At 49.5% G+C, this 22,448-nt stretch overlaps 3 protein-coding genes and 1 long non-coding RNA gene across 12 annotated transcripts in view; 3 read left to right on the top strand and 1 right to left on the bottom strand.

Moving 5' to 3' along the window:
• Positions 1-2,052, bottom strand: part of LOC147238451 (uncharacterized) — a 2,484-nt gene extending 432 nt beyond the window's left edge. The window contains exons 1-2 of the long non-coding RNA XR_015111763.1: positions 1,859-2,052; positions 1,115-1,252 (exon numbers count right to left, since the gene is read on the bottom strand). This is a non-coding gene — a long non-coding RNA (uncharacterized LOC147238451). The remainder of the gene's footprint in view (positions 1-1,114; positions 1,253-1,858) is intronic.
• On the top strand, positions 1,910-7,181 carry LOC147238450 (uncharacterized). The gene is made up of 10 exons (XM_086197122.1): positions 1,910-2,176; positions 2,679-2,849; positions 3,164-3,403; positions 3,547-3,646; positions 3,862-4,100; positions 4,537-4,617; positions 4,893-5,135; positions 5,610-5,999; positions 6,309-6,388; positions 6,539-7,181. The coding sequence occupies exons 1-8, from the start codon at positions 2,089-2,091 to the stop codon at positions 5,909-5,911; spliced, it is 1,464 nt and encodes a 487-aa protein (XP_086053248.1). The 5' UTR covers positions 1,910-2,088; the 3' UTR covers positions 5,912-5,999; positions 6,309-6,388; positions 6,539-7,181.
• Positions 7,182-8,148: 967 nt separating this feature from the next.
• Positions 8,149-12,052, top strand: LOC147238449 (E3 ubiquitin-protein ligase TRIM39-like). 3 transcript variants are annotated; one of them, XM_086197282.1, is made up of 7 exons: positions 8,149-8,858; positions 10,376-10,471; positions 10,559-10,792; positions 10,868-11,015; positions 11,098-11,124; positions 11,200-11,345; positions 11,448-12,052. In XM_086197282.1, exons 1-7 carry the CDS (start codon positions 8,298-8,300, stop codon positions 11,847-11,849), a joined length of 1,614 nt encoding a protein of 537 aa, XP_086053408.1. In that variant the 5' UTR covers positions 8,149-8,297; the 3' UTR covers positions 11,850-12,052. The 3 variants fall into 3 exon arrangements, with proteins under 3 accessions (XP_086053408.1, XP_086053409.1, XP_086053407.1); XM_086197283.1 differs by having other exon boundaries at positions 10,559-11,015; positions 11,448-11,598; positions 11,751-12,052; XM_086197281.1 differs by having other exon boundaries at positions 10,559-11,015.
• A 359-nt stretch (positions 12,053-12,411) lies between these two features.
• Positions 12,412-22,238, top strand: rpgrip1 (RPGR interacting protein 1). 7 transcript variants are annotated; one of them, XM_086197280.1, is made up of 31 exons: positions 12,412-12,742; positions 13,349-13,505; positions 13,634-13,687; positions 13,770-13,887; positions 13,974-14,179; positions 14,709-14,811; positions 14,908-15,048; positions 15,706-15,811; positions 15,899-15,922; positions 16,000-16,146; positions 16,215-16,288; positions 16,456-16,661; positions 16,732-16,838; positions 16,962-17,012; positions 17,476-17,661; positions 17,747-17,864; positions 18,009-18,172; positions 18,246-18,591; positions 18,741-18,901; positions 19,003-19,235; positions 19,319-19,434; positions 19,556-19,752; positions 19,829-19,885; positions 20,011-20,180; positions 20,331-20,409; positions 20,512-20,584; positions 20,954-21,048; positions 21,124-21,313; positions 21,415-21,499; positions 21,587-21,714; positions 21,799-22,238. In XM_086197280.1, the coding sequence occupies exons 2-31, from the start codon at positions 13,418-13,420 to the stop codon at positions 22,017-22,019; spliced, it is 4,044 nt and encodes a 1,347-aa protein (XP_086053406.1). In that variant the 5' UTR covers positions 12,412-12,742; positions 13,349-13,417; the 3' UTR covers positions 22,020-22,238. The 7 variants fall into 7 exon arrangements, with proteins under 7 accessions (XP_086053406.1, XP_086053404.1, XP_086053401.1 ...); XM_086197278.1 differs by having other exon boundaries at positions 13,767-13,887; XM_086197275.1 differs by having other exon boundaries at positions 13,372-13,505; positions 13,767-13,887; positions 21,415-21,714.
• The last annotated feature ends 210 nt before the right edge of the window (positions 22,239-22,448 follow it).

Below are 22,448 nucleotides of genomic sequence, written 5' to 3'. Positions count from 1 at the left end.
TGTATTTTGCAAGCAAGAACTCGCTGAGATGGGACTTGAGCTCACGAGGATGTTTCTGGAGTCACCGAGGTTAACTAGCTTGAAGCTAACGAAGACTGACGGCTAACAACAACAGCGAAACTCTCCAAAAATGTCTGTTCACAATCTCTCCAGGTCATGTGGTATAATCCAGACAGGTGATCTGTAATCCACACACACCGGAGAACTCCATCTTTAGAACGCGTCAGGTTCTGTGCTCTCTCACAGTCCTGCACAAATAGAAGTGTCATTGTGTGTTTGTTTGAGGTCAGATTCCTTCAGACTTGTGACCCGGTTGGAATATCTGATCCTCTGAGGTGACCTTTTATTGACCCCATCAGAAGGAACAACTGTGTCGTTGTCGGGTCTGGAACCTGCACTTTGATATTCCACGCCCACCTAAACGCGTTGCAGCACACAGAACAAACCTCTGAGGTTACAACACCTGTGGTGCTTCCGTTCTTTTGCTCGGTGAAACTGGATCTACTGGTGTCGCTCATGCAGGACTGAGGAACACAGCAATTCCTGAGCCTGCCTGGAAATCACAGGAATGTGTTTTTCAGGTCAGTGAAAGTCACCTGGTTGCCTGCGTGACAACACGAGTGAAATAAAACCAGAGGTTTCCCCTCCTGGAGAACCTGCAGCAGAGGAGCCGCCATTTTTGCTGCACAGGCGCTCCTCAGATGGCAGCCGGGCCTCATCAGAACCGCTCCTGTAACCTGCAACATGCAAGAGGAAGAGGGTGGCAGCGGTGGGGTGTCTGGCACACCCTCATAGTCCCAGCGTTTACAACAATAACATTGGCCGCCACTTCAGTGTATCAGTGGATTAGTTAATCTCAATCTCCAATCAAAGTGTTGGTGGATTACTGCTCATCGACGACCTGGAGGATTGTGAACAGACGTTAGGACAGTTTAGCTGGGCTAGCCCTCGGTCTCCATTCGCTTCACAGTACATACATGTGAAAAACATCTTTGTGAGTGCTTGAAAGACAAAAACACACATGGATCCAGTCGTCTAAGCGTGTTTCCCGTTGCCTTCAAAGAAAAATGCTGAGAATTCATCCATGATTTTAAAAAACATCAGGAAATCTCACCGAGTGTTCAGATGCGTGTGTGTCGCTCAGGAGGGACTTGGCTGCGTTCACTTCCCCTGGAGTCTCTGCAGCAGAACCAGGGAAGCAGCTGTTGAGCTGAGCTCATCCAATTTAGCTGCTCCTGCGTTTACAGCCTCACTGCAACATTGTTAACACATCCTTTTATGGTATATCTTTCTTCTGTACAGTGAAAAAAATGTCTATTTCTATCTTCATTTTTATGTTATTCTTGTACATGCACATTTTTTGCACGTAAAACTTGCTTTCCCAATGTAAACGCGTGTTTCCCATGTCAATAAAGCCTTTCTGGATTGAACTGAATTGAGAGACTAACATCTCCGTCCCACTCTGACGACGTCACAAACTCAGTAAAACCAGGCAGTGTTCCTGGACGAGCGCTCACCCTTGCTTACCGAGTACTGCTCGTACTGCGGTACTAACACACAGTAGCCGTCCGAGGCTCGACCTCAGTGCTGCCTCAGGACTGCGGCTGAAAACTGGATTTTTCATAAATGTTGTGAGAGCTCATAAATTCATTTAATTGATTTAAAAGAAGCTCCAATAAAACTTGGCGACGGCAGATGAGACACTCGTCTGTATTGTGAGTGGTTGCAGCGTCATAGTTTCTCTTTATAGGGTGAAGAATGACATCCATGTGAGATCATAATCAGCAACGCTGGGCAAGTAGAAACATTACATGGGGATGAGCTTGAATGCCTCATCAAACATGTCAGCATCACTCACTCCAGAGTTCCCTCGTGTGAACACAAAGGTCTTGGCTGTTGGTCTGCTTCTCCTCTCGCACGCCGCTGGACGTGGATGTGAACAGAGCAGCGATCTGAGCAATGAGAGGACGCAGTCATGTTTAACTTCCTGATTCCTGCCTCGTTTCTCAGCCCTCACCCCCTCTTAACTCTGTCAAACAGGTTCCTAACCGGTTCGGGCATTTAGTTCAAGGTCTTCAGAGCAGGCTGATGAGGCGAGCAGGTGAAAATCTGAGTGTGTTGGGACAGAGAGGGACAGGCCAACGGGAGTACAAGATGATCATCCTGGTGCTCGCAGGTTGGTGCTTCCTGTTTGTTTCTGGCTGGTTGGAAATTTAGATTTCCTTAATCTTGGCAGAGAGCCTGGTACATGACTGTTATATGACTGCATCTAATGACTTGTAGCTCCAAAGGCTTGTTTGTGTGTGTGTGTGTGTGTGTGTGTGTGTGTGTGTGTGTGTGCGCGCGCGTCCTTCATAGCCACTGAGTTGTATCTGACAGTTGAACTGGTTCTTGTCAATCGGGACCTTTCTTTTCCACTGACCTACTGAAACCTGATTCGTCTCAATCGTGTCGGCTGGACTGCGGAAGCATGAACACGAAGTGGGTTTTGTTCAGGGTTCTCCGGTGCGTCGGGTCCCCCATGGTCGGGATCCGTCCACACAGACGTGCGATCCTCAAGTCAGAGTGTTGTTTGTCTTGTCGGTTGCAGATGAGATTTAATGTTGAACGACTCATCACTCAGACTAAAGAACCTGGACTTTCTGTGTGACAGAATGTGTTGAATCTCTTGGTTCTAGGAGCTCTGGTGGGTGTTGCTTCAGCCCAGTCTCGCCAGTACTACATTGAGGAAAGTCCACTGACCTGGACTGAAGCTCAGAAGTTCTGCAGGAGGGACTACACAGACCTGGCCACCATAGAGGACTCGGCTGACGTCAGCGCCGTTAACAGCCTCCCCCTCGACTACAGCGGTGAGTTCTCCTTCCTGGGAGGAATTAGAGGACATAGAACCATGATCATGTGACATGTTGTGCCTGTCTTTGATATTTACGTCGTTATTTAGAGGGACAGTGCACATCAATGGACATGTCTGCTTCTGCATCGTTGTAGATGTGCTTGAGTTAGCGAGAAGGCTAATTATCATCTGGCAGGTCATTCTCCTACACACGATATGTGTGTGTGTGTGTGTGTGTGTGTGTGTGTGTGTGTGTGTGTGTGTGTGTGTGTGTGTGTACACATAAAGGAAGCCGCTTTCTGATGCATTATGCGTGATGTGTTTGAGCAGCATCGTCTGGGAAGGCTTGGATCGGGCTCCATGACGACCTGCTAGACGGGTGGAGGTGGTCTCTGACTGACAGCAGCTTGTACGCAGATGGAGAAGCAGACTACAGGAACTGGCACCCAGACGAGCCCAAAGACCTGGGAGGGCAGCGTCGCTGCGTGGCGATGTCAACTCAGATGTCCTACGCTGGTTTCTGGGAGGCTGTCGACTGCAGTTTGCCTCAACACTTTGTGTGCTATAGAAGTGCGTGTGTCCGTTATTAAAAAGGAATTGAGGAGAACCAATGGGATCCTTGCTGTAATCAGAAATGTAGCACGCAGGTCATGAGCAGTGGGATAGCAGTCAGCTGACCCTCCTGATCCGTCTGCTCCTTCATGTACTTCCAGGTTCAGCAAACGGCTCTCTGTCATTTGTTGAGGTGCGGCAGCGTTTGAACTGGACGGAAGCTCGGAGGTTCTGCAGGCAGACATATTTGGATCTGGCCAGGTACTCCATGAATGAGGACCGGATCCATGAACTCATCCACGTCATCTAGTTTCTACTGACGTTCTGTCTGTGGCCCTCCGCTGGTTTTTAATTCTAAACACAGTAGGGTTTTGTCAGGTCACTGTGGCGAGTGCAGCTTTGTTGTCATCACTGATTATTCAGCATCCTGTCTGTTGATCAACTCTGAGATGGACATTCTCTTCTTTCTCTTTCAGTATAAGAAACGACACAGAAAATGACATCATCTCCAATTTCACAGGCCAGGCCGCGGTCTGGATCGGTCTCCACCGGGAAAAAGTCTGGTCCGATGGCAGCACGTCTGAGTTCCGGCACTGGGCCAGTGGACAGCCGGACTCTGGCCTCCACCAGTGTGTCTCTGCATGGTTCAATGACTCAGGACGCTGGTCGGATGAAAACTGCTCCCTCAGTTTGCCTTTCGTCTGCTATAAAACAAGTAATGTCTCCTCTGACCTCGGGCAACTGCGGGGGCGCCATTAGTCCGCATGTGAGAAGGAAAAACCTCCATGCGATGGGTTTTAGTGGTTCTGGTGATGGGAAACTCTCTTTTCACCAAACAAGTTTGTTCTTGTTGAGAGGCCGAGCTCAAGAGCGTTCGTGGCCTGGTGATCACACTCACTGTCTTAGATGAGTCCCACCTGGAGCCCTGATGATGACGCTGTCGTCGAACACGCCAAATGTTTAACACCACTATTTCTTACTTTTGAAGTACTTTCCATCGTTGTCTGGGTTCCAGATGAAGGATGTAGTCAAAGAACAGATATTTTGTGCTTATTTAAAAAAAAACAAAACAATGAAATTATAAGGAAACCTAATTAGAAGACTGCAAGTGACACCATTAAGAGTTTTCTTCATTCGGGGCTTTCTTCCAGCCACAGACCTTTCCAGCTCAGCAGGAGCATCTGAGGAAGAGGAGGTCCTCATCAGTCTGCACATCTTCTCCTCTGAGACAGGTGGGATCTCTGACATCGTGTTCACTCACTCGGCCTCCACCACAACCAGCAGTCCAACCCCTTATCCAGCCAGGAAACGCTCATGAAAACTTCTGGATTACTGAATTCTCCTCAGAAAGAATCAGTGCAGCAAATGCAGTAAAAGTGTTGAGTGCGTTGATCTGCTTCTCACCTGTGGGCCTCGTGCAGATGCAAACCGCCGTGTTTTCTACTGCATTTGTACGTTTATCTTATTTATTCATTTATTCTTCATCTCATCTTCTCTCCAAATGCAGAATTTTTCTTCGCTAAAAACCAAAATGAGACCAGTATCACCCTGCAGTGGGATCCAGTGGGCGGCAACGTCAGCTTTCTGCTCCGATTTAATGGTCGTGAGATCAGCATCACTGCACCAGTGGGAGAGGAACCAGTGACTCACACCGTCTGGTCTCTGACCCCTGGAACCAGCTACACCTTCACCCTGATCTCTGTGTTCGAGAACGTCACGAGTAGCAGCATTGTTCTTGAAGCCGTCACTGGTGAGATGCTCATACTGCACAGGCATGGTGGGGGAAGGGTTCCTGAGTGGGTTCTAGTGCGATGGATCCTGCTAAACCTTCAGCAGCTGTTAGCTCAGTGGTAGAACCTTCTCTGAGTTCCAGCTGATCCATGGAGTCCCAGATCCTGGAGATGGAGCAGATTTAGTCTGGGTGAGACCCTGACCTCCAGAACCCTGAGAGCTCCAGAGGTTTGACTGAACCCAGAGTGGAAGAGCCAGCGAGAGACGCTGCAGTTAACAACCGCTGGCTCCTCCCCGGCTGATGTGGGCCGCTCTCAGCTCCCATGTCGGAAACAGCAGGGGTTATGAGGTGGACTGTAGATAACAGCCACTCTGACGTTGACTGAACCAACGCCACCGTGATCCACATTTCCTGGGTTATACCACATGAACATGCGCTTGCAAATGAAACCACTGAAGAGACATAAAATGGGTTCCACTTCTTCTGTCTCAGCTCCTTCAAACGCAGAGAACTTCAGGTCAACACACCAAAATGAGACCAGTGTCACCCTGCAGTGGGATCCAGTGGGCGGCAACGTCAGCTTTCTGCTCCAGTTTGATGGTCGTGAGATCAGCATCACTGCACCAGTGGGAGAGGAACCAGTGACTCACACCGTCTGGTCTCTGACCCCTGGAACCAGCTACACCTTCACCCTGATCTCTGTGTTCGAGAACGTCAGGAGCAGCGGCGTCAAAATCACCGTGACTCCTGGTGAGACTCAGCAACGCCAAACATTCGCCTGCGTGTTGGAGTGATGTGTGCAAACGATGCATTCATGTACTAAAATGTTTTCCATGTGAACGCCATCCTACCATAAATGACTGGCGGCACCAACAGGCCACCGTGAGTACATTTCAGTAATGGTCCTCATTACGTTGTGAATAATGACAATAAGAATAAGAATAAGAATAAGAATAACGATTATAATAATAATAATAATAATAATAATAATAATAATAATAATAATAATGATGATACTGGATGTTCCATCCTCTGGATATTTGATATTTGCTAATATGACTTTTACATTTCTCACAGTTAGAGGTTGAGGTAAAAGTACACAGAAACATTGAGATTCGTTTTGTTTCCCTTCCCCATCTCTTGGTGACGCCATGCATGCGTTTCTAATCTTCCGTATAAACGTGTCAACAGATTTTGTCGTGGGATTGAACGCCAGATTGACGTCCACCGTTGAGCTGTCGGAGGAAGACCTGGAGAGTTTGTTAGAGGAGGTGAGAGAAACGCCTGCTGCTCTTCATTCATGGCCACCTGCTCACCTCCGTGTGGATTCCTCTGATCTGCAAATTACTGAGTCCTGGATTAACACGATGGGTTTGTTTGTTTGTTTGTTTGTTTGTTTGTTTGTTTGTTTTGTAATCCAGGCCATCAGCAGTTATGGATTTCCTCTCCCAGTGTCCCTGAAGGTTAAAATTTTGAAGGAGAACCCATGAAGCCTGACGGTTGGAAGTGAAAGTGACGACCAGTTTTTCCAGCTTCTTGTAGTTTTTGACTCGTTTTTCCGTCCTGTTTCAAGCGGGAGGTGCATAAACTCGCCAGCCTGGCGCGGTTGGTGCAGGCAGCTGTGAAACAAATTGCCACTCTGGGACGTCACCACTGGAATTGTTCTATTATTACATTTATGACACTTAATTAAAAGGTATACTTTTAATACAAATAGTTACCTCAGTATTTTTGTCAGTTTTCTGAGACTTTTGGGGGCTTTCTCACCAACGTCCAAGGTGATTCAAGGTGAGTTTTACTGCTGTCTTTTTTAGTTTGTTTTGAAAACCCTTTCCTCACTTTGATGAGACGCGCTTCCTCCCGCACCTGAACATTACCTGGATGACCATGAATCCTCCTCTGAGTCTTCAGCTGCCAATGACCTGCAAACCTGCATTGAAATGAATATTTTAAAAAAGCTACATGTGAGAATTCGCTTGTTACTTTTGTGATTTGATCGTTAAAGTTTCTGTTTGAATGAAAAAAAAGAAGTGTTTTCGTAAATAAAGACGAAGGTAAAAAGAAGTTGACGTGACGTCACTCCCTGCTGGAGAACCATGGAGGGAGGACACTGCTGGTGTGTGTGTGTGTGTGTGCGCATGTGTGTGTGTGTGTGTGCGTGTGTGTGCGTGTGTGTGTGTGTGTGCCTGCCTCAGAGGGACAGTGAGTGAGTGTGTGTGTGCATGTGCCTGCCTCAGAGGGACAGTGTGTGAGTATGTGTGTGTGTGCGTGTGTGTGTGTGTGTGTGTGTGTGTGTGCCTGCCTCAGAGGGACAGTGAGTGTGTGTGTGTGTGTGTGTCTGCCTCAGAGGGACAGTGTGTGCGTGTGTGTGTGTGTGTGTGTGTGTGTGTGTGTGTGCCTGCTCAGAGGGACAGTGAGTGTGTGTGTGTGTGTGTGCCTTCCTCAGAGGGACAGTGAGTGTGTGTGTGCGTGTGTGTGCCTGCCTCAGAGGGACAGTGAGTTTGTATGTGTGTGTGTGTGTGTGTGTGTGTGTGTGTGTGTGTGCGTGTGCCTGCCTCAGAGGGACAGTGTGTATGTGTGCGTGTGCCTGCCTCAGAGGGACAGTGAGTGTGTATGTGTGTGTGTGTGTGTGTGTGTGTGTGTGTGTGCCTGCCTCAGAGGGACAGTGAGTGTGTATGTGTGTGTGTGTGTGTGTGTGTGTGTGTGTGTGTGCCTGCCTCAGAGGGACAGTGAGTGTGTATGTGTGTGTGTGTGTGTGTGTGTGTGTGTCTGTGTGCCTGCCTCAGAGGGACAGTGAGTGTGTATGTGTGTGTGTGTGTGTGTGTCTGTGTGTGCCTGCCTCAGAGGGACTGTTTTAGCAGGTGATCAGCGTGTCAGTGTTCAGAGCAGAACACTTCCTCCTCTCAGGTGCATTCCGGGGTGAAACTCCAGTCACGTGAGCGCCTGTCAGAGAAAGTTTCTCGCTGCTTTATCAGTGTCACGTGACTTGAAACCGTGAACTTTGATCACTGCACAGCTTTGAGCTGCATAAATGATAAGAAGTTCGGATCAGAACGGCGGCTGCAGGTGAAAACCTGCTGATCTGCAGCTTTTTCTAAAACTTTACATCAGTTGTTGTTTTTGAAGAAGTTCTTTCTTGGCTGAGTTGTCATTTTGAATTGGCGGGTTTGTGTTCCGGGGATGATTCGCCCCTCCAGTGTCCTCTCAGAGGTCCAGTTTCTGTGCAGCCTCTGTCAGGATGTGTTCTCCGAGCCCGTCTCCATCCCCTGTGGCCACAGCTTCTGCGTCACCTGCATCATGCGCCACTGGGACCAGGTTTCAACCCTCCGTTGTCCCAAATGTCTCACTGTCTTCGAGGGTCGCCCGGAGCTGTGTGAGAACGCCTTCGCCAGGGAGATGTCCGAGCAGATCCGGACCAGAAGGGAAACCAGCGAGCCGGTCACACCCACCTGCTGTGACGTGTGCACCGAGAAGCAAACCGAGGCTGCGAAGTCTTGCCTCGTGTGTCTGACCTCCTACTGTGAGACTCACCTGGAGCCTCACCTGCGAGTTGCCACTCTGAAGAATCACAAGCTGATAGAACCCGTAGCGGTGCTTGAGAACCGCATGTGTCTCAGGCACCAGCGGCTCCTGGAGCTGTTCTGCAGGAGCGACCACAGGTGCGTGTGTGTTCTGTGCACTGAAAGCGACCACAGGTGTCACGACATCGTTCCCGTGGAGCGAGAGAGTCAGGATCGGAAGGTAAGGACCAAACATGGACTCCCTCTGTAGATCGCCGTATGTGCAGCACCTGACCTCAACTACCACACCTGACTCACCCACCACACCTGTTACACTTACCACACCCACCACACCTGACCACAACTACCACACCCATCACAACTGACCACACCTGACACACCCACCACACCTGACCACAACTACCACACACCCACCACAACTACCACACCTGACACACCTGTCATACTTGATACACCTACCACACCAGGTACACCCATAATATCTGACACACCTACCACACCTTCTTCACTTACTACACTCACAACATCTGGTACATGTACCCCACCTAATACACCTGTCACACCTGACCCCATCTACCAAAACTCATCACACCTACCACACCTGATATACCTGCAAAAGCTGACCACACCCACCACACCTGCACCTCCAAACAGCTGTCAGAAACTAACCTGGGTGGAAGTACCTGAGTGAGCCAAAGACCACAGCAGAGAACCTGAGTAGAGGAGGGACTCTCCTCCTGTGTGCTGCATCATCCTGCTAGTTAGCTTAGCATGATGAATAGACAGATGTGTACATAAGCTGTGCACCTGCACACAGACAGGTGTTATTGTCTGAATAATGCGCCCTCGAATCACAGGGACGACTCTGACTCTCCACCTGTTGGTGCTGCATCGGGACACAAAATGTGTCAGCACCTTTTTTAAAGCACCAACATGCCTTCTACCTTCTAAGTGCTCAAAACAAGCGTTTTTAGTTCATGTATGTTGTAAAACTACTCTGTAACCTCCAAGGAGAGAGAGCCAGCCTCATATTAGCCTGACGCTAACAAAGACCGATGGCTAAAAATAGCAGAACTGTAGAATCTCAGTGTCTTTATCAAGATGACATCGTCACCTCGATTTGAGCTGAAAACAAACCAGTACTGTCATGAGGAGTGCTGGAGGGCGAGGAATTGACGCAGGAGCAGACGGAGACAAGGAGGGCTCAAAAAGGGGTGTTTATTCATCCAAAAACCAAAGTACAAACAAAGGAACGCTAAGTAGCGACTGAGGAGCACAAACAAAGTACACCAAAAGGAGTCAACAGGCCTAAATCCTGGACACAGAACGAAGTATCAACCAAAACGTAGGTAAAGAAGTGAGGAACACAGGGGGGAAACTGGAGGCTTGACACATCCAAAAAATGACACCAGACACAGGATATAAGACAATGACCCGACCGGGACAAAGGGAAACACGGAGGTCAAATACACAGGGACAAACCAGACGCAGGTGGTGCAATCAGCAGGTGAGACACATGAGGTAATCACAGGAAGACAGGACGTGACTACACAGGAAACAAGACAGGGATCATGACAAGTACAGCCCTTCCCCTCCTGGGAGGTACAAATACACTTCAAGTTTTGCTTGAAGAGCAGCAGCATGGCTTCAGGATGGCGTTGAGGGACAACACAACACAGGTGCTGGAAGTGACGCGGCAACACCACTCCTGACTTTGATCCCTGCTCTCATGTGCAGGCTCAGATGAAGAATGTGGAGGCTCAGATTCAGCAGATGATCCAGGACCGCCTGCAGAAGGTGGAGGAGATCAAACACTCTGTGGAGCTCAGCAAAGTGAGGCGACCTACACCCGCCACCATTGTCCCAAAGGCCGGAGTCAATTTTAGTTATTAAATCAGTTTTTCGTTGGATGTCTTTTAGGCAAACTCACAGGCGGACATCGACGAGAGCACTAAAGTCCTGGCTGCTCTGGTTCGTTCCATCGAGAGAAGTCAAGCCGAGCTGGTGGAGAAGATGCGGAGGAAGCAGGATGCAGCAGAGCAGCGAGCAGAGAGGCTCATCGCAGAGCTGCAGCTGGAAATCACCCAGCTGGACAGACGGCGGCGTGAGATGGAGCTGCTTTCTGACGGCGACGACCACCTCCATATTCTGCAGGTGCTGCACATGAAGAGATTCCGTAGAGGAGCACAATGTTTTCTGTCCTCTCAAGTTTGTCATTTTTCAATTCAGAGTTTTCCAGTTCTGAGTTCCCCTCCAGCCGTTAAGGCCTGTTCTGACATCATCGTGTACTCACACACGTGTCTGGAGACGGTCCGATCAGCTGTGGACAGAGTTGACCAGCAGCTGCGATCGTCCTTGAAAGAGCTCTCTATCCAAGGTCGATGTAGCAAATGTTCCTGATCAGTAAACCAATCGATCCATAATCAATTCATCACTGACGCAGGATCTTTGACTTACAGAGCACGACAGGATGCAGCAGTACGCAGGTACGCTGGATTACAAACGCATGTTCGCGGCTTGTGGAGGAAGTGGAGGTAACATTCATTCTGTTGGTTTATCAGTTGATGTCCAGCTGGACCCGAGGACGGCCAACCCCTGGCTGGTTCTGTCTCAGGACCGCAAGCAGGTTCGGGATGGAGATGTGGAGCACAACGTGGTCAACCTGCCTGAGCGGTTTGACACGGCACCGTGTGTGCTCGCCACCCGGGTAAATACAGAGAGCTGCAGGGTTCCTTTGCTGTGGGTGGGTAGTTAGTAACTCCGTGTGTGTGTGTGTGTGTGTGTGTGTGTGTCATCCCCTCTCCTGCAGGGTTTCACCACTGGGAGGCACTACTGGGAGGTGGATGTGGGAGATAAGACATCGTGGGACTTGGGTGTGGCCCGGGAGTCCATCAACAGGAAGGGATTGGTGACTCTGAGTCCAGAAGACGGTTACTGGACGGTTTGTCTGAGGCGTGGCGGTGAGTACCGAGCATGTGCTGCACAGCCGGAGCTGCTGCCCCTCTCTGCCAGGCTACGCGTGGTGGGGCTGTTTCTGGATGTTGAGGATGGAACTGTGTCCTTCTACGACGCAGAGGCCAAGTCACACATCTATTCCTTCACGCGCTGTCAGTTCACAGAGGCCATGTTTCCCTTCTTCAACCCGGAAGTGAGCGACGACCGCAGCAACCAGTCACCGCTCATCATCCGTCCTGTGGAGGCAGAGATTTAGATGATGTCACAACATAATTCAGGATCTCATGGCATCTCATTTGTCATCAGCTTCACTATTTAAGTAGTTTGCTAACGTGTGATTTGAAGAAAAAGCTGACTGAAAAGGATTTTTTTGGTCAAATAATGGAACTGGAATTGAAGTGTAATTAAAACACGATCATCACAAGCAACATTTTTGTCATTGATCGTCTGAATATGATTCCAAACGAACGTAGCAAGAACTGCGAGTCTGTTTGTGAATGAACCTTAGTGATCACGCCGTCTCTGTGCCTGCCTCACACTCTCACAGTCTCACACTCACACACACTCCTGCTCTACTGCTGCTGTTCCAGTTCCAGTGTTAAAGAGGAATCACTGCTGGCTGTTCCCTTATTCGTCTCCCTCCCCCCTCTACACCTCACTGTTAAACTCAGACCGGTTGGTTTAAAAACGATACCCAGTCAAACAGGCTAAAGCACAAAACTGACTCCAGATCAGACCAGAGTTAAGACACCCTGACAGCTAATCTGATTAGTTCAAAAACAAGATTAGCCAAGTGGCAGATGGAGCAGACTTCAGGTTTGAGAGGGGCAACACACACACACACACACACACACACACATGCTCATGCATGGCATGAATACAAGAGCACATCCTTGGAAAGACTCAATGCACAAACGCACACCAACATGTTTGCTGTCTGCATGTAATTAAAACCCCTCTTGGAATAATCTCAGACAGCAAACTGTAGAATCCGAGTTGAGGGGTTTGTGAGGAAGTGGAGGGGATGAAGGAGGATTAAAACTGATGTCCTAGTAGAAGGAGACTTGTGGAGATCCTTCAGGACGCCAGCATGAAACGTTTGCACGCCGTGGCTGCGGGAGGACGGCCCTGAGATCCCAGAGAACCAGCGTGAGTCATGAAATGTTCTTGTGTACGAATTTGTTCTTGCACGAAGTAAAACTCCCGACGGATCCGTCAGGCTTCACTTCCTGCCTGTGAGACTAAGTCGAGGGCCTAAAGATTCCGCGTGTGGAAGAATGTTTTGTGAATAGTTCCTTGATTTTTCAAGTGTTCATTTCTGAGCATCAAGTTGTAAACAAAGCAGGAGAGCTCAGCGTTCAGAGCCGGCAGGTGACGTGATGAGAAGGAGGTTGTCAGGACCAGACTTCACCTGTCACTCAAGTCACGCCGCATCATTGCACACATTCTTCGACTCGTTTATCCATTTGTTGTTGCTCTTTCTCGTTCCATTCCCTTCATTGCTGGACCTGTAAAGAGAAAAAGGTTCAGTGCACTTTTTGCTGCATTGTCACTACTTTACAGTCGCGTCCTCACTTCTGATAAGATTTCTTCACATATTGACGTCATTTACGTCGTGCACTCCGACTATTTTCGCTTATTTAACGACAACCCTGCCTGTGGAGGGATGACCGACAAAGCTGTGAAGGCTCTGAAGGCGCTTTGAGCAGAATTCTTTAGACATGAGCTTCATGTTAGAACTCTTGGTATCTTCAGCTGACTGGAGGCCTGTCAATCAGCTCTGGATCTCAGTTCTGATTGGCTGCATCTGAGTGGAGCGCCGTGATGTCACCAGTGCTGGACGAGACAGCTGGGGACCTCCCAGTTAAAGATGTGGGGCTGATGAGAGGAGGACTGATGCCAGCTGTCCCAGGTTGGTGTGTCACCTTGATTACGATGGACTCGTGGCTGCTTGTTAGCGCTATATCAATACTATTGAACATTACTATTTAATATATATTATTTCAGATACTACTTCTCTATAATATCCTGTTTCATCAGATAATCTGCGTAGTACAAAGCCATGGAAGAAGCATCATCTCCTGAAGACAAAAGGTGAAGCCTCTTGACAACGAGCTCTGTTAAGGTCCTCCTCAGTTCTTCTTCTACTTTTACTGGTGTATTTATTCTCTAGCAGACCCTCAGCGGCTCTTCCGGGCTCCCAGGGAGCACCTGGAGGACCTCTGCCTTCGCCTGCAGGAGGAGAACAGTGCGCTGCGACAGCACACTCGTTCCCAGGAGCAGAGGCTACGCAGGTAACATCCCGTACGTTGACTGAACAGAATAGAACCTCAGTCCGCGTCATCCCCTCAGCATAGTGATCGCTTTCTCCTCCTCCCAGGATGTCCAACCGACTGACACGTCTCCGTCAGGCCCGGCCGGGTTCTGGCAGTGTGAAGGAGAGGGACATGGAGGACACCATCCAAGAGCTGGAGGCCCGAGTGGCCACACTGGAGAGCCAGAAGGGAACGCTACAGAACAAACTCAGCCTGGCCAAGCAGCACATCATGGACCTGGGGGGGCGCACGCCATACAAGCTTAGCAAAGGTGTGTGTGTGTGTGTGTGTGTGTGTGTGTGTGTGTGTGTGTGTGTGTGTGTGTGTGTGTGTCTCCCACCCCAGATCCAACCCTTGTGTGATTTTTGACGACAGTTGGAGTGTGAAACATCATCAAAGTGGCAGTGCAGCGGAAAGTTAAAAACAGTCCAGTTACATTCACCAACCAACCTGAAACATGAAGAGGATAAATGACGAGCAACGACGCCTTGCTCTCTTGATGGAGGTGAATCAGAAGATCCAGCTAAAGTGGCCACGCCATTAAATGCGACGCCGTTGATGCGGCTGTGGGAAGCTGACAGCGATTGTTTTTGGTAGTGACAGCGCTGCAAATGTCAAGTGTGAAATGCACATTTTTGACCGTTATTTTGAGTATCTGCTTGTTTCGGGTAATATTTGCGTCCATGATGCTCTGTGCATTTCTAAATAAATATATGATTTAAATGTATGTGTTAGTGGGTGGATAATTGATGCTGTGTAGAAAAGGGTTGACATGAGCAGAGTCTTTCTCCTTTCATTAGGTAAAAGTACAGAAATGGAGGGCGGAGTCAGGAGAGCCACCCAGACAGCGCCGCCTCGCTACGGCCCCTCGCTGGAGGACACCAGAGCGGAGATGGAGAGGTTGTAAGTGAAGACACGTCTCTACATAGCTCGTTTTTCCCCCCTCTGTTTAATCTTGATTGACCACGGTCAACCTGCTCCACCCATCCCGCCCCCCAGCAGGTGCAGCGTGATGGAGCAGGTGAGGGTTGCTGAGCTGGAGCTGACAGCACAGACCCTCCGAGACACACTGAGGGAGAGAGAGAAGGAGATGGAGGGCACAGTGAAGGAGATGAGGAGGCACCAGTCCGACCGACACAGGTGATCAGATTCAAGCTGGAGGAGGAGCCGTGCTGGTCCGGCTGTTGTCCTGCCGTTGGTGGAGAGAACAGACCAACATTCATGTCTGCTCACGCTTTTATTGACTTGCTTGTTTTAGATTTTGCATCTGAGGAAGACATCATAGTGATTCTTCACCCAAAACCTGTTTTTTGTCCTTCAAGTCCCTGAAAATGTGTGCTACTACTTTTTGACTACAGAAAGCAGAAAGAATCTTCTTCATCCACAAACACAAACAAACTCCTCCGGTCCAGCGCCACCATGGACAAGGGCCAGCTAATTGGTTCAACTTGATGCGCCAGCTGGTCACACTTGGCGCCACCGTGCATGACGCTGAACTGGAACGTTTGTGGATTACTGGTCGTACGGCTGGATACAGACGACCTGGATTCCACTGACCAGTTGAGCTGCTGTTAGCCGTCAGTCTAACAGCTTCTAGCTTCAAGCTAAATATACGTGGCTGGTTCTTCCTGCATTCTGGTGTCACAAAGAAGTGAAGCAGGAGGGAAAACATCTTCATGAGCACATTTGGGTGAAATATCACTGTGCTCGTCTTTCCACTTGCCTCTCTTAGTCCCACACCTGCTCGTACACCAGACATGTGATAACAGAATTAATCGATGTCATTTCTCCTGTCAGATTGAATATCAGAGAGAATGTGGATCTGATCCGTCTGCAAAAGCAGCTTGCAGACAAGAGCACAGCGCTGAGAGTCAGCCAGGAGAAGTTCAACGACCTGCAGGAGGTTCTCCTCTACAATCGTCTCTTGAAAGATTCCTTCTGTTTTCTGAGTGAACAGATATTTACTGGTCTCTTCCCTCTTTCTGTCCAGGCTTATGAGAACCAGCTGGAGGAGGTAAAAGTACTGACACACAAATGTGAGACTTGATTTGGTCATTGACAAGTGCTCATGCAGAGGTGACTGTCATCCAGACTCAGAGGTCGCTGAGGGAAAGTCACGGAGCTCTGCTGGAGAAAGTGGAAGAACTGACTGAGCAGCTGAAGCAGGAGAGACAGAGAACGCTGGAACTGGAGGGACAACTCTCCACTGCCACCCTGTCTGTGCACGACCTGGACAAGGTACTGCGTCTCTACCCTCACGCATCCAGAGAGAGGTAAAAGTATTTGAGGGTGTCTTTGTCTCCCAGCTGCAGGAGAGGATACGTGATCTGGAGGGAGAGAGAGATCTGATAAAGGAGAGCTATGACACTCTGCTAGAGAGGTGGGCGTCTTTTATGTCCAACAATCTGTAACAAAATTCTAGCAAGATTTTTATTTCATCTTAAAAATGCAACATTGGCAATGAAGTAAGTGACCGCATACGTCGATGCAGTGTAAATTCACTCTGTTTCCTTGGTTTGCATGTATGTGCCCCCCCCCCCCCCCCAGAACTTTATCTACCCACAGCGTCCATGATGGCCTGGAGGACAAACACAGGGACAGGAGGAGGGAGGAAGCGGAGGACAGCGTGTGCAGGATGGATGTAAAGATCCTGGAGGAGATGCTGCAGGCGGAGAGGGAAGAGAGAGGCCGGATGGAGCAGGAGAGGGAGAAACTCAGACAAGAGAAGGAGAAACTAGAAGAGAGAGAAAAAGGTGCCAAAGGAGAAACAGAAGGAGCAGAAATTAGGATTTAGATCTCATGTTTGTTTGTTTGTTCCTTCAGAGTCGTCCATGACGACGAGAGACCAGCAGGAACATCTGCAGCAGGAAGTTCTCCAGTACCGAGAGCAGGTCTCTGTTCTGCAGGGAAAACTGGACTCTGTGTCAAAGGTCAGACTTGAAAACACGCACACACAGAATACACACATCTATGACCTGCATTATCTGTGTTTATATTATAATATATATATATATTACACGTGAGAGTTTTCATTCTGTCTCTGTCTCTTCAAGGCGTTTGACATGAGTGTGGAGGAGCTGAGTGAAACCCTCCTGCAGATCAAGGTACTGCTGGAATCTGCTGGACAGAAGCTTGAGTCTGTTGTTCCAGGAACAAAATATAATCCCAGTCTGACTGAGGCCAAGTCCCTCCTCAGGGGGTCGCTCCTCAGCAGCCGGCTTGTGGCAGCTCTTCTTTTATTGGAAGACCCAGGAGACACCTGCACGCTTCCTCCACCTGCCCAAACTTTAAATGCCATGTTTCAAATTGTACACCAGTTGAAAATTTATTCCTGTCCATTTTGTATTCAGTTTAAAATGCGATTCGTAACAATGAGCATCCTTGATCCCAGCACTCGTCTACAAAAAGACCTGGCCTGGAGATTATAAGGGGCGCTAACATGACGTTAGCAACAGGGATCTTTTTAGAGGGCGTTTTCCTGGTTCAGACCTGGAGGTGTGAGGGGTTCTGTCAGAGTGAGGCGGGTTTGTTGGTTCTGGACTGACTGGTTTGTTTCTGTGCCTGCAGATGTTCAGGCTGCAGCAGGAGAGCAGCGAGGGTCTGAGCTTCCTCCGGGCCGATGGGAAAGTGACGGCGGACTCAACCAATCACGAGCTGACAAACATTCAGGCATCACATGCTGAGACTGTGCTGGAGCTACAGAAGACCAGAAACCTTCTCCTACTGGAGCACCACATTAGTAAAGACCTGCAGGTAACGGACTCCTCCAGTCCCGGACCGGAGCTCCGGGTTAGCATCCATGTTCAGATGCAACCCTTCAACTTGTGTCTGCCTGCAGGACGAGTTGAACACAGTCAACCAAAAGACGGAGAGAGAGAGGGAGGAAGTCCGCATGAGGATGGCGGAGAAAGACAAACTTTTATCAAAAAGAGCACTTCAGATTAACACTTTACAAGGTGTGAATAACACGTTTCTATAGCAACAGCAGCCAGCATGGCGGTGCGTGTCAACCAGGAGGTCACCATGGATGTGATAGGTTTTTAGGGTTATATGTGTGGCAGTAAATGTCAAACCTGTTTTCTCTTACTCGCATCCTCAAGCCCAGTTAAAAGAGCTGGCATACAGCCCCAGGAACTACAAACGGACCATACCAATCCAGTACACGTGGCCAGCAGGAGATCAGGAGGTGGTCCAGTCCATCGAGGATGACTTGCCGTTTTCTCAGCTGAGGGCTGGAGAGTCGCTGATGGAGCTTCACATTAAGGTGAGTTCAGTTAACTGAGGTTCAGCGCGGATGAATTCTGATGTGTTTGACTCGTACCCGTGCTGCGGTCCAGGGCGCCACCTTCACTCCAGGAGGACTTCGATCGATGGGCCTCATCCGCCCAGGAGGAGACAGAGATGGGGACATCGTGACCTTCTGCACCTACAGCTTCCTGGACTTTGAAGTTCACTCCACCCCCCTGGTGTCTGGCAGCCAACCAAACTATGGCTTCACTTCCCGCTACGCACTGACACCCACTGATCTGGGCAGGCTGGGAGGGCAGGGGTCAAGGGTCAGGGTGGAGCTCCACCAGGCGTTAGGGGGGGTCAGGTTTGCAACACACGGAAGTGGTCAGATGTCCCTCATGGGTGCCATGGAGAGGAGAGGAGAGCGCATGACCGGACACGCCAACATCACAGGTACCAGCTGATGATGACACGTTACACCTTGGGACGTGTGTGTGTGCGTGTGTGTGTGTGTGTGTGTGTGTGTGTGTGTGTGTGTGTGTGTGTGTGTGTGTGTCACATCTGAGCGTGTGCTGATTTCTTTCTGCTGTTGTCCCTCTGAGGCGCTGAGGGGGAAATCGTCGGTGTGGTGGATTTCTGGACGCGCCTGTTCCCTCCTGCGGAACCCATGGATGCCACGATGGAGAGAACAAGTGGGAGGAGCACAGCAACTCACAGGAGTCCCGTCCAGATGTCTCTGGGCTGGCGGGACGGGGATCAGGAGGTGAGTCACAGAGAAGACCAGCCCTAGACCAGTTCTGCTTTAGCTTGGGACGCTAAAGGTCATCACCCTGTCTTCTTGACGTGATCGATTGTTGACATCAGGAGACTCACGACTACGGCGGAGGGATACCTAACGAGCTGGTGCTGGTGCTGGAGCGCTGTGTGGGTCTGAGTGCTCGCTGGCCAGGACTACTTCCTGATGCCTACCTGACATACAGGCTCTACGACCTGCCGCCTCACGTCTCTCAAACGGTCCAATGCAGTGCTGACCCGGTATTCAACGATACCACCAGCTACCCACTCGCCGTAACAACTGATGTGCTGCACTATATGAGGTACCGAGGAGAGCATTCATGTGGATGCACCGTTTTAGAACGGCCTACTTGACATTTTATTAAAAATGACACTCGTCGCTCAGGTCCAGCAGTCTCTGGGTGTATGTGTTTGACGACAGCGACGACCAGATACCACCGGCGTATCTGGCTAAGACCCCCATCCCTCTGCGGACCCTGGCTACCGGCAGGGAGATCCGAGGTCAGGCAGTACACATTCGTACTCATCCAAGCTTCTGCGTATTTGTACTTTCATCTTGTCAGTGTTGCATGATCATTCAGCAGCCTGAGGGTTTCTGACCTGTCCGTCTCTTTCTCTCCAGGTGACTATGTCCTGCGGGATCCAGCCGGTGGTCCCCGGGGGATGGTCCGGGTCACCATAAAGTGGAAGTACCCCTTTCAAGCACCGGTGGAGTCTCAGGGAAGGGGAGTGGTCCAGCTGGCTGGAGTGACGGGGAGCGCCGAGAGGAGAGAAGAAGCTGTGATGTCACAGAGGCCCATCGCCAAGCCCAGAGTGAAGGTGATTAGCGAGTGAGAATCGTGGTGTGTTTACTGACTCCTGGGAGCTCAACATGTGAACCATCCGCTTCCCACAGATGCAGCAGCTCGAGCCCAGAGAAACCAAACCAGTGGCCAAAGAGTCAAAAGCCTGGGTAGAGACTTATACTCCTGAAGCAGTATATTAATTATAGTAAAGTAGAAGTACTGTGACTCCTAATCCTGTGTGTGTGTGTGTGTGTGTGTGTGTGTGTGTGTGTGTGTGTGTGTGTATTGATAGGCTCAGCCTTACAAACAGAAAAGTTCGCAGAAGATAAATTCAGAGAAAAGTGTCTCTGTGGAACCTGACAGGAAGAGATCCCCCAAGAGGTCACCTGACCTTGACCGCAGGAGACCCCGTGTGACATCAGAGTCAAGACTGGCCACGCCCTCTCGTTTGCCATCTACCAAGTATGTGACTAGCATGTTCTTTTTTAATTACTAAACCTTTTCAGAATTCCTTCTAGGGTACTAAACATCTTCACTTCCTCCATCATTCATATCTGCCAATCAGGATCATTTTTGATTTACGGCTGAAAGTCTCTTCATTCTAATCATCAGGTCCTCAGGGGAAACGCCCTCCCGACGGTCACCAGCAACGCTGTCGAGGAGGAGCTCAGCCAGCGACGCCAGGACTCAGGTGGGGGTCCAGGGACTTCCTTAAGACAACGATCATGAAGTTAACGAGAGAATGTTGATATGTGTTGAAGTGGCCGGTGAAAGGATTGTTTCTTCTGCTCAGGACCTCCCCTCTGTGGAGCAGGGGTTAGGGGATGGAGAGGAGGAGGGGGAGGAAGAGGAGGCCAGCGAGGGGGGTAACAGCTTCTCTCTTCTTCTGTGGTTCTTACCTGTTTTGCAGGTGCATGACAGCAAACAATCCAAGGTTGAAACATATAGAATGAGTTGCCCACCCAGCTCTTTCTTTACATAGCTCACATCAACATTACATGACACTTTTTCAGGATCTTGCAGAAAAACAGCTAATTTTTTCCTGTCCGTGGCTCGTATCTGGTTTTACAAGTGGAGACAATAAACTAACGAGCGTGAGCTGATGTCAGCGAGGTGGTCACACCTGAGAGGAGGCTGAAAGGAAATATATCACCGCAAAAACACGGAGTCTTAATCCGCGCAGTACGATAAATTATTTAAGAAAGGGAAACATTGTCTCTTTATGAACCACGCAGCTGCAGCAGAACACAGTCAAGCTCCTGGGTCTGCATCATCAAGTTCCTCTCAAAGTGACATCATCGTCATTCCACCTCAGCCAAAGATGAGACAGGTATGGAGCCGCGCTCTGCATCGTGAATCCCTTCTGCTACTCGGCTCATTTGTAAGGAGTGAAACTGTCATTCAGGGAGAGAAGCTGAGAGTGGAGATCTTGTCGCTGACCTTTGAACCCTCCGCACACGTGGTGCTGGACAAGTCAGTGCAGCGCGTCTACGTGGAGTATCGGCTGCTGGGCGTTCCCATGGAGACGACAGAGACTCCCATGTCCCTCCGCAAACCCACCAAGGGGGAGGAGGTTCACTACAACTTCACCAGAGGTGAGAGTTGGCGGCCTGGTGAGTTGGCGGCCTGGTGAGTTGGCGGCCTGGTGAGTGAGCGGCGCTCCAGAGTTTCTCTTGACGCTCTGTTTGTGTGTCAGTGATCTACGTGGACGGCTCCCAGTCGGCGCCGCTCAGGCAGTATCTCTACGCCATGCTGGAGGGCCGGGACCCCAACCAGGGCAGGTGGGCTCACTCCTCATTTCACACGTCACTGTTCTTCTGGGATTCCAGTTACATGTTGCGTGTGTGTGTGTGTGTGTGTGATGAAAGGTTAAAGTTCACAGTGGTGAGTGAGCCAATGGGTGAGGAGGACGAGTGTGTGGACGTTGGACATGCTTTCCTGGACCTGCAGGAACTTCTGCTCACAGGAAATGATGTCATCGAAAGACAAATTGACAGTAAGATTGAACGCATTTCTGTGTGAAGTCCAACAACATGGGAAGTAGATGGAAGCAGGTTCTGACTGTGTGTGTTTGCTCCAGTTGTGAGTGTGGATGACGAGCACGAGGTGATCGGACACCTGAAAGTGTCCCTGGAAGCAGCCAAAACTCTGACTGGTATATACAGAGAATACCAGCAGAAAACCAGCACCACGACTGGGGAGGAGAGTGACCAAGAGGAGGAGGAGGCGCGAGGACAGATAGAGGAGGAGAGGAAAGCTCAGATTAAAGTGACAGAATATGATGGTGACAGTGACTTTTAACCAAAGGAAAACAGAGATGGCGTGGAGTCGCTCCTCATGCAGTTGAACTGAAGTGTCTGTTTGGTATTTGATGATGGAAAAGGTGTCCATCAGTGGTTTAAATGTCAGTAGATCTCAGGCACACACCAGAGCACAGATGCAAGGTTTTAATAGTGAGAGTAACAAAAGTAAATGAATTCTTTTCAGGGATTAGAAATCCCCTCATTTTGTCATCAGTGAGATGTTGTACTTGTTGAATTATGATTAAACTGATGGGGATCTCTATGTCTGATGAGTTGTTCTTTCAGGAATACCGAACATGACGGGCAGCCCAGTAGGTGGCGCTTTACTTGTCTGCAGTAATTTATGAGTGAAGTATTCGGGAGTCAGAGGAAGGAACTTGTCTTCTGATTTATAAATTCTGAATTAAATGCAAACATTCACTTAGAT

Source organism: Aulostomus chinensis, chromosome 24 (assembly GCF_037954235.1).
Source record: "Aulostomus chinensis isolate RoL2024-O1b breed Wild chromosome 24, RoL_Achi_v1.0, whole genome shotgun sequence".
NCBI lineage: Eukaryota > Metazoa > Chordata > Actinopteri > Syngnathiformes > Aulostomidae > Aulostomus > Aulostomus chinensis.
The sequence above is the reverse complement of the archived record's forward strand: the minus strand, read 5'-3'. Positions and strand labels throughout refer to the sequence as shown.